Here is a 10,000-nt window from a genome sequence, read left to right on the forward strand (position 1 = left end):
CTGAGGTGTTCACGGTCCAGTGGACTCTGTGACCCAGGGATTAGCTACTGTTCTGTACCCGTGGTTCTGTGCCCTGACCCAGGTCCTGACCCACCCCTCTCCTCCTCTGCCATTACCACCTACCTGCTGCTGCCCTGGGCAGTCTCCTGGATTTGCCTACACTGTTGCATTTTTGTAAATAATCTTTTGATATTCCACATGTATTTTTTAATAAAAGTGGTGAAAATGACTGGAGAGATCTATTCATTTTGTGTGAGTGATTGATTGAGTGATGTGAGTGAGTGTCATATGTGATATTGCTGTAGATTTTGTGCCAACATGTTGTGGCCTTCTTGTGCTGAAAAGAGCCAGGATACCTGTTCAGACTGTTGTTCTCCATCACTGAATAGGGGCTTTATCTGCCCATGGGAGAAAGTATTCAAGAGAGGTCTGGTATTTTACAATTAATAAACTCAAAAAGTGACAACAAAAAAGTTTGTAACGGTTGCCAAAATCACCGTAACATCCATTTGTGACCACTTTAAAGCTGATATTTTTCATATTTTTTGCTGTAGTATGAAACTTAGATGATCAAGTGTCATTTTGCAATGTGGAAATACAAATCATATTGTTCGGTAGAGTTTTTACTATTGTAGCCTACTGTTACCATGCTGTACTACTGACATTGTGTAGGCCTACAATGTGTGGTTGAGCCTCATGTGACTTTGTCTGTTAAAGGTTAGCCTATGTTAGCCTCTGAAAGGAAGGAAATGGCTGTGGTTTGTTTCTCATTTCTCGGCTGTAGATTCTCCAATTAGTGAGCTGTCACCACCCAAGGAATTTAATAGAATGCATTAGTTGTTTTAAGTCTGCAGCAAATAATCTCTTCCATCCACCCATCCACACCTGCTGCACATCTGCCTTGTGGTTCGTAAACTCGACTGTATCGTCCACTATTGCATATTGAAGAGATACAGATCATACAGATCTCATACAACATTTCATATTCATATAAAAGTGACTATTGTCACTTTTTTTTGTAAGACTATATTATATTGTATTACTGATTGTTGGTGGTTGTCGACTGTTGTTGAGCGAGGAGCGAGATCCCAAAACATGTCACTGTCAGTTACGGCTGTATGCGATGTACGTGACAAATAAAATGTTATTTTGATTTGATAAATTCCTCCTATTGAGTTGTAATTTATTGTGTAGCCAGTGGAGACAGATGAGATTGTTTCTCTTTGCTCATCTTGCTAATAATATGGGTTATCTCTCCCGTGGGACGTCGAGGACTTCCACAGAGATCCTCTCTCTGGTCCTGATGATGCGCACATGTGAATTCTGGATCAGCCAACTGCGTTCAAGCTTTCGGCGTTGACCTCTAAAACGTCATGCTACGATAAAGGGCTTACGAGAAGCTTTTATTCCTGCTATTTCTCCTGAACATTGCCTTGCGCTGCTTTGCCTGCGCCCTGTAGGTGACAGAAATGTTCTCTCAATAAACGTACTTTGAATTCCTAATTGCTGGCCGCAGAGGACTCCTGCCATCCCGGAAGCAGTGGCGTTTGGGGGCTGGGTTAAAAGATAAAAGATAGCAGGTCACTCCGCTCCGGTTTCGGACCGTACAGATACGATACAACACACACTCCTCCGCAACAAAATACCGAAGACGGACAGGCAAACGACGCTGATAGAAGCGACTGTTACCGCCGCCTCGCTGCTGAGATGAAGGAGCGGCAGAGCCAGTAGTTCCAGGCGGGACAGAGGGTGAGGACGCAGGCTGCAGAGCCTCGCTTTCTGTCTGCATTTATCTACTCATTCCCTGCTCGTACAGGTGTATGCCGACAAATACCGACGAGCAGAAAAATATATCCTATGTGTCTCATTTATTATGTATACGCTTGTGTGGTTTAGTATTTCCTCCCGACCTCCGTAAACGCTCATATTCCGAGGTGTGGAGAAAGCGTTACGGGGAGACTTGGGATGTAGATGAATGTGACGGGGGGGAATGGAGGGAGGTAAGGGGCCAGCAGCTCAACTCAAATATGATCCGTGATGGTCGCTACTCCAGATAAAAAAGCCGACAGCAGATGTCAGGCAGGAGGACGTCGGGCCACGGAAACACCGCTGCGGCAGCAGCAACGCTGTCCCATCCTCTCCCTGTCAGACGGATGTTGCCTGTCACTGATATCGGGTATCGATAGCCCCCGGTGTAGCCTCGGTATAGCCCTGGTGTAGGCCCCCCGGTATAGCCCTGGTGTAGGCCCCCCGGTATAGCCCTGGTGTAGGCCCCCCGGTATAGCCCCCGGTGTAGCCTCGGTATAGCCTCGGTATAGCCCTGGTGTAGGCCCCCCGGTATAGCCCCCGGTGTAGCCTCGGTATAGCCCTGGTGTAGGCCCCCCGGTATAACCCCCGTGTAGCCTCGGTATAGCCCTGGTGTAGGCCCCCCGGTATAGCCCCCGGTGTAGCCTCGGTATAGCCCTGGTGTAGGCCCCTCGGTATAGCCCTGGTGTAGGCCCCCCGGTATAGCCCCCGGTGTAGCCTCGGTATAGCCCTGGTGTAGCCTCGGTATAGCCCTGGTGTAGGCCCCCCGGTATAGCCCCCGGTGTAGCCTCGGTATAGCCCTGGTGTAGGCCCCCCGGTATAGCCCCCGGTGTAGCCTCGGTATAGCCCTGGTGTAGGCCCCCCGGTATAGCCTCGGTATAGCCCTGGTGTAGGCCCCCCGGTATAGCCCTGGTGTAGGCCCCCCGGTATAGCCCTGGTGTAGGCCCCCCGGTATAGCCCTGGTGTATCCCAGTGTAGCCCCAGTGTAGCCCTGGTATAGCCCTAGTGTAGCCCTGGTATAGCCCTAGTGTAGCCCTAGTATAGCCCCCCCCGGTGTAGCCCTGGTATAGCCCGGTGTAGCCCCCCTGGCATAGCCCCCCGGTATAGCCCCGGTATAGCCCCCCCCGGTATAGCCACCCTGGTATAGCCCGGTGTAGCCCCCCGGTATAGCCACCCTGATATAGCCCAGTATAACCCTGGTATAGCCCGGTGTAGCCCCGGTGTAGCCCCGTCATCACTCATAGATACCATGTCCAATAGCACGCTACCACCATGGTATCAGTCTTTAGAATGAGATGAAGTGAAATGAAATGTTATTGGTCACGTACATCGCATACTGAGTGATGTAGGGAAATGCTTTTGGTAGTCTAGTTCCTCGTTCAACAACAAACAAATCAACAATACTATAATAATAATAATAATAATAATAACAATAATACAATGACAAGGGTTCAGTGTATGTAGCAGTTGCTCTTCTTCGTATGATTGGAATGTATCAGAATGTGAAACCTAAGAACCATGTGAAATGAAGTAAGGGTCTTAAAGTGGACATCTTAAATTCAATTTGCTTTCACTCCTTTGATGCAAAGCCTCCTAACAAGGCCTAAACCAGAAAACCATCTCTGTCTGTCTGTGAAGGATTCATATCCTCTTGACTTGTACCTCAGAAAGCAGAAAACCCCCTCTGTCTGTCTGTGAAGGATTCATATCCTCTTGACTCGTACCTCATGGAAGTCCCCCAGCCTGTGGTATGGGTTGCAGTAGGAGTCCACCAGAGCCTTGTTAACCTCTTAAGACGTGCTTTAATTTGATTATTAATTTGATTATTGATTACTTTATCTCCTTGTCATGTGTATTATGTTATTCTGAACTTTGATCAGAGCGTATCCACACCAAAGCTCAAGGTGTTACCCATCAAATGGCATCCTGCTTTTGCATCTGATCATCATATTTCTAATGTTATAATCAGTTTAGTTTGGGTCTGTTTTTTAGGCGGAAATTAGTCAAATAGTACCTTCAGCTTAAGAGGTTTTAAAGTGGACACCTTCAATTCAAGCTCCCTGCTGCTGTTCCCTCCTTCGGTGCATAGCCTCCTAACTACGCCTAAACCAGAAACCCCCTGGTCTGTCTGCTGTTCCCTCCTTCGGTGCATAGCCTCCTAACTACGCCTAAACCAGAAAACCCCCCTGGTCTGTCTGTGGAGGATTCATATCCTATTGACTCATCCATCATAAAGTTTTGCTCATGGAAGTGAGTCAGCCAGCCTGTGGTATGGGTTGCAGGAGGAGTCCACCAGAGCCTTGTTAATCAAAGCTCTTTGTTCTCCGGCTTCTTCAGCTTTGCTCCGGGCAGTTGTTTCGCAGGCTGGGCGAACGCGAGAGGGAGTTCATTGCAGGAGCCTCTATTCAAACATCAACGCAACGTGATGGCTTCATTAGCAAGGCGTTCTGGTACTATTGGTGTTCTGGAAAGTTCCAATCTCTGTCCATAAGTCCCTGCTGCTGGGTTGGTGCTAGGACCCACTTGTGAGGAGGGAGGTATTTCAGGGCAACAGTCATTGAAGACAACACTGACAGAGAGACAACACGATGTGTGAATGTGCACACACAGAGGTGCTGACAGCGGGAGAGAGGGAGAGAGAGGGAGAGAGGGAGAGGCAGAGACACGCTGAATATGGATCGTCATATCACACTGCCCTGCTTTGGCCCTGTACACACACACACACACACACACACACACACACACACACACACACACACCAGAATAACTGCAGGCTGTAACAGAGAGAACTGGTTTGTTGCAGTAGTCCCCTCCCTCTTCCCCACATTTAGTTTCAGCCGTTAATCTGCCTGTTGAGGAATGGGAGGTCCAGGATTTACGGTTGACACTAAATACCTTGTATGACAAGTTCAACCTGGTTTGTTCTTCCTTGGCAAGAGGGTTAGCAGCTATTTACCCTGCGCTACTACACTAATCTCCCAAGGAACCATCGCTCACATTTACATTGAAGTCATTTAGCAGACACTTTTATCCAAAGCAACTTTAAATAAGTTCATTTGTCTAAAGTAAGTGAATCAACTAAACCTTCGATTAGAACAAGTGCCATCAGCAGTCACAGTGCTGGAGAAAGGAAGAAATATTTTGGGGGGGATTCCAAGTTCTGGTAATGTAGGGTGTTAGGGGGTACAAAGGTTTACTCCTAACGTTTCTACAGAGGCGATGATGAAGACAGTTTTGCTGATGCATGGGGACGCTTTTTCCATCGTAGCCAATACATCGATAGTCTTCCGCCACAATATTGTCATGTACCTCAAGGGAATAGAATACAAATATCTAACAGCATATCCATATTTATTTAATATAATAAGATCTGGCATTTAGCTATTCTTTTTATCCAAAGCGACTTACATTGCAGTGAGGGCATACACTTTTCGGTATACATGGTCCCAGCGGGAATCGAACCCACAACCCACAAGCGTAGTTGGCGCCATGCTCTACCAGCTGTGCCACACTTGAATTATTAGTTATTTGTGGCGGACATTCCTCGCTCCAGGGGAAACTCCCTTCGGGAAACGTCCTATATGTACGTCACGATAAATCTGGGAGCTTCAACTCCTATTATTCATTCCAGTGTAGGAGACTTCCTGTCTGAGTCTCCTCACAGGAGGAAGTGGCGGGGTTGTGAGTTAATCAGTGGAGGTAAACACGGCTTATCCCTCCTTTCTGAGGAAAAGGAAAAGGAGGGAACATTCCGCAGATTCAGGAGGAGTGACAGTTGATAAAGATCCCGTGGGGCGCTTGTCTAAAGGGTAGCCGTGGTAACGCCGGTGGCTAAACTCCCTGTCTGGCCCTCGTACCGTCATGGCCGCCTCATCATCCCCTGCTTTCAATTGGCTCGTTCCTCCCCTCTCCTCCTCTCCTCTCCTCTCCTCTCCTCTCCTCTCCACTCCTCCCCCCTCCCCTCCCCTCTCCTCCCCTCCCCTCCCCTCCCCTCCCCTCCCCTCTCCTCTCCACTCCTCTCCTCCCCTCTCCTCTCCACTCCTCTCCTCCCCCCTCTCCTCTCCTCTCCTCTCCTCTCCTCTCCTCTCCTCTCCTCTCCTCTCCTCTCCTCTCCTCTCCTTCCCTCCCCTCTCCTCTCCTCTCCTCCTCTCCCCCCTCTCCTCTCCTCTCCTCCCCTCCCCCCTCCCCTCTCCTCTCCCCTGCAACTCTTCCCCAGGTCATTGCTGCAAAAGAGAACTCCAAAAAGACTGAGGAGGAGTGAGAATGTGTCTGAGGTCAGACTGCACCGTAGAGAAGGAGGTTCCATCCCTGCTGGGTCCAATAGAGAAGGAGGTTCCATCCCTGCTGGGTCCAATAGAGAAGGAGGTTCCATCCCTGCTGGGTCCAATAGAGAAGTTCTGCAGATCACATGACCGGTGGCCAGCTGTGTGAGGAAGGATGTCATGTTATTCCCAGCAGGGATTTGAGAAGATTGTTGTTCATCTTTTAATGAATTATAGATATTAAAATTCAGCTTTTAATGAATTATACATATGACGTACTGTGGTTGGTTAGGGTTATGATGACTTGTTCTAATGGAGGGTAGTCTTATTGTTGATTCAGAGGCCTAGGGTTAGGCCTAGGGTTGGGGTTAGGGTTAGGGTTAGGGTTATGATGACTTGTTCTAATGGAGGGTAGTCTTATTGTTGATTCAGAGGCCTAGGGTTAGGGTTAGGGTTATGATGGAGGGTAGTCTTATTGTTGATTCAGAGGCCTAGGGTTAGGGTTAGGGTTAGGGTTATGATGGAGGGTAGTCTTATTGTTGATTCAGAGGCCTAGGGTTAGGGTTAGGGTTATGATGGAGGGTAGTCTTATTGTTGATTCAGAGGCCTAGGGTTAGGGTTAGGGTTAGGCCTAGGAGTCACAGGAGACAGACTACCAGGACATGTGAACAGGAAATAGGTGTTATTGCGACGTTGCACAATCCACCACCCGCGCTTCTGTCAACCTGTAGGTCACGGTGGTGTGACATGTTGATGATACCACTCATGATGTTGACATCTGTTAGCTGCTGATAGTAGGTTAAGATTTCACACGTGTGTGTGTGTGTGTGTGTGTGTGTGTTGCTAATAGTAGGTTAGGATTTCACGTGTGTGTCTGTGTCTGTCTGTGTGTGTCTGTCTGTGTCTGTAGGTTTGGTGTGTATGCATAATGTATGAGAGGTGCTTTGATGTGTGTGTGTGTGTGTGTGTGTGTGTGTGTGTGTGTGTGTGTGCGCGCACTGTCTCTTGCGCGTGTGTGTGTCCAGGTTACAGTATCTACATCTATGACTGTGTGGATAGCTATATTTGTTCAAGGCGGGACACACACACACACTTACTCACACGGCTACAGGTCCAGGTGAGTGTGTGTGTGTGTGTGTGTGTGGAGTCAAGATGGGAAACGTGGCACAGGAAAACACTAAAAGAGAATTGATACTTTATTCCGTGGTTGACCCGTCAGACAAGGACAGCTAGGCTGTTGGATACAAGCATGGCATGCTCTCTTTGGACTACAACCACTGTTTCCTGTTTCTGTCAGTGTGTCACAAGGAAAGCGAACCCCTAGTTTGCCTTGCAGGGTTTGTAGAAGGATGTGATACTCAGGATGTGTACTGCTGTTAAAATGTGTCAATCTTTCACCGGGCTCTGACCTGAGTGTGTGTCTCTCTCTCTCTCTCTCTCCCTCTCTCCCTCCCTCCCTCCCTCTCTCTCTCTCTCTCCACCCCCCCCCCCCCCCTCCAGAGGATGGGCTCAGTGTCCCTCTGCTGGAGGACATGTCTCTGGGTCGGCTCCTGCGGCGTGCCTCCTCCAAGGCCTCCGACCTCCTGACCTTTAACCCCGGGGGGTCGGGGGGCTCCCGCGGAGGCCTGGACGGCGAGATCATCTTCTCCAAGAACAACGTGTGCGTGCACCCTGCCGAGCCCCTGCAGGGCCTGGCCGAACACCACCCAGGTAGGCCCCCCTGTAGCCTCTGATGCTAACCACCGGTAGCCTCCGAAGCTAACCACCGGTAGCCTCTGACGCTAACCACCGGTAGCTTCTGATGCTAACCATCGGTAGTAGCCTCTGATGCTGTCTTTTTACACTAACCCAGGTAGGCAGACCACCACTCCGCCCCCACCATTGGTCAGGTGACGCGTGTCTGCGCTAGATTGACGACACCTGTCCTAAGACCATGCTCTCCACCCTCCTCTCCCACCTGAGGCGCTGTACAGTGTGTGCTGTATGTGACTCTGTGTCCTCGACTGACCTCATTTCCTTGTTTGTTCCAGAGTCATTCCTATCTGAGATCTCTCTGTCTCTAATCTCTCTCTCAGGGTATTTGTTCTGTCTTATTTCTGTTGCTCGGTCTCCCATCTCATTGAGGAGCCTGTGTGTGTCTCACAGTGTGAGAACATTGGTGTGTTGTGTGGTTTTTCACCTGTTTTGCCCCCTGAGTCGATGTTATAGATTCCAGGTTCGCCTCAGGCCGTGCCTCCCTCCCTCCCTCCGTGTGTGTGTGTGTGTGTGTGTGTGTGTGTGTGTGTGTGTGTGTGTGTGTCTCTCTCTCTCTCTCTCTCTCTCATGGTCTCCTCCCTCCTCAGGGTATCTGTGTGTACACATGGAGAAGGATGAGAGTCTGGGGACCACCCTGATCCTGACCTGGGTCCCAAACTCCCGCATCCAGAGACAGGATGAGGAGGCCCTGCGCTACATCACCCCCGAGAGCTCGCCCGTCCGCAGGAACGCCCGCCGCAGGCCCCGCAGGTAGGCTGGACTGTGTGTGTGTGTGTGTGTGTGTGTGTGTGTGTGTGTGTGTGTGTGTGTGTGTGTCACGATAAAACACTAACTCAAGTTATCCTTTTATCATGATCACTGATTAAAGTCGCCCAAATTGTCAACGTTCCAGAGCGCCAAGGGTGATTTTATTCACCAAAAATGCATAAATTATGATGCTTAGTTCTGTAGCCAATCAGAGTGTTGTTGCTAGGTAAAACACCGCATAGAACACTTGGCACTCTAGGTGGTGAGTGTTCCAGAACTCTTTGGCAGTTGGTGATTTAAATTATAACTGAACTTCATCACACAGTAAGGTAAAAAAAAAAAAAAAAAGGTTTTTTAAATGTAAATTTTAAATGTTGGTCTACTGAATTATACGTAATAGCGATTCTTATTCCCAACCCTACCCACCCCCAGGCCCCACTCCCGCCCCCCACCCGCCCAAGAGGAGGACGTAGATGAGGAGAGGAATGGTAGCGGTCCCGGGACAGGGACGGGGACTGGGACCGGGGTGGAGAACCACCAGGGCCTGGGTGTGGAGGCTGGCGTGGAGCCCTGTCCTGCCCAGCAGCAGCAGCCCCAGGCTGGGGAGGAGGGGGACGAGGGCTCCTGTGAGCTGTCGGCTGACGAGGTGAGCCGGGACAGCACAATGGGCTCCGACTCAGACACCTTCTCCTCGCCCTTCTGCCTGTCGCCCGTCAGCGAGGCCCTCTGCGAGAGCAGCAGCTCCGTCTTTCTGGACAACGAGAGCAGGTGAGCTGGGTGTGTGTGTGTGTGTGTATGTGTGTGTACATGTGTGTGTGTTGGGGATGTGGATAAGGTGTGTGTGTGTGTACACGCATGTTCGCGTGTGTGTAGCGGAGATGTCGCCCTGCCTGAGACCTCGAAGCCAGTGTTCTCTTGGTATAACAGACCACATCTGGGTCCTCTGTGTGAGAGGTCCCCATTAACCCCGCTGGTTACATGTGAGTGTGTGTGTGACTGGTTCGTCACACACTTGATATGAATGTGTGTTTTTGGAGGGAAAAATGAAACGTTTGTTTTTGCGGGAGCTGTGGCGAAACACACAACTGCAACTGCTTATTCGAATGCAAACAAGAACCTGCAACTGCAACCCAATGTCCAAGGCTTGTCATGATCACTAGGACACTATTACATTCCCACCACTTTGAGAGGGGGGGGGGGGAGACAGAGAGGGGGGGAGAGACAGAGAGGGAGGCGGGACATAGAGAGGGAGGGGGGACAGACACACAGAGAGAGAGAGAAAGAGAGAGAAAAAGATGGCAGTTGTAGTTTAGTGTGTGTATGTGTATAACCTTGAATACGAGGTGGTAAACCACGACTCCAGATGCTACTTTCTCAGCCCCACCGCACAGAACGGACGGTTCCCCACCAGACAGAATGTGGTTGTAATT

General features: G+C 49.8%; 2 protein-coding genes across 3 annotated transcripts in view; both read left to right on the forward strand.

Moving 5' to 3' along the window:
* Positions 1-223, forward strand: part of gaa (alpha glucosidase) — a 13,343-nt gene extending 13,120 nt beyond the window's left edge. For both annotated transcript variants that reach the window (XM_083677097.1, XM_083677096.1), the window contains exon 19: positions 1-223. This exon is cut by the window's left edge and continues 34 nt beyond it. In XM_083677097.1, the coding sequence (XP_083533223.1) occupies positions 1-32 (32 nt within the window). In that variant the 3' untranslated portion in view covers positions 33-223.
* A 1,362-nt stretch (positions 224-1,585) lies between these two features.
* tbc1d16 (TBC1 domain family, member 16) overlaps positions 1,586-10,000 on the forward strand; it is a gene marked incomplete at its 3' end in the record, with an annotated part of 41,561 nt that continues 33,146 nt past the window's right edge. The window contains exons 1-4 of the mRNA XM_083677830.1: positions 1,586-1,749; positions 7,569-7,778; positions 8,411-8,573; positions 9,003-9,338. Coding sequence (XP_083533956.1) covers positions 7,601-7,778; positions 8,411-8,573; positions 9,003-9,338 — 677 coding nt within the window. The 5' untranslated portion in view covers positions 1,586-1,749; positions 7,569-7,600. The remainder of the gene's footprint in view (positions 1,750-7,568; positions 7,779-8,410; positions 8,574-9,002; positions 9,339-10,000) is intronic.

Source organism: Argentina silus, assembly GCF_951799395.1.
Source record: "Argentina silus genome assembly, chromosome: 9".
Lineage (NCBI taxonomy): Eukaryota > Metazoa > Chordata > Actinopteri > Argentiniformes > Argentinidae > Argentina > Argentina silus.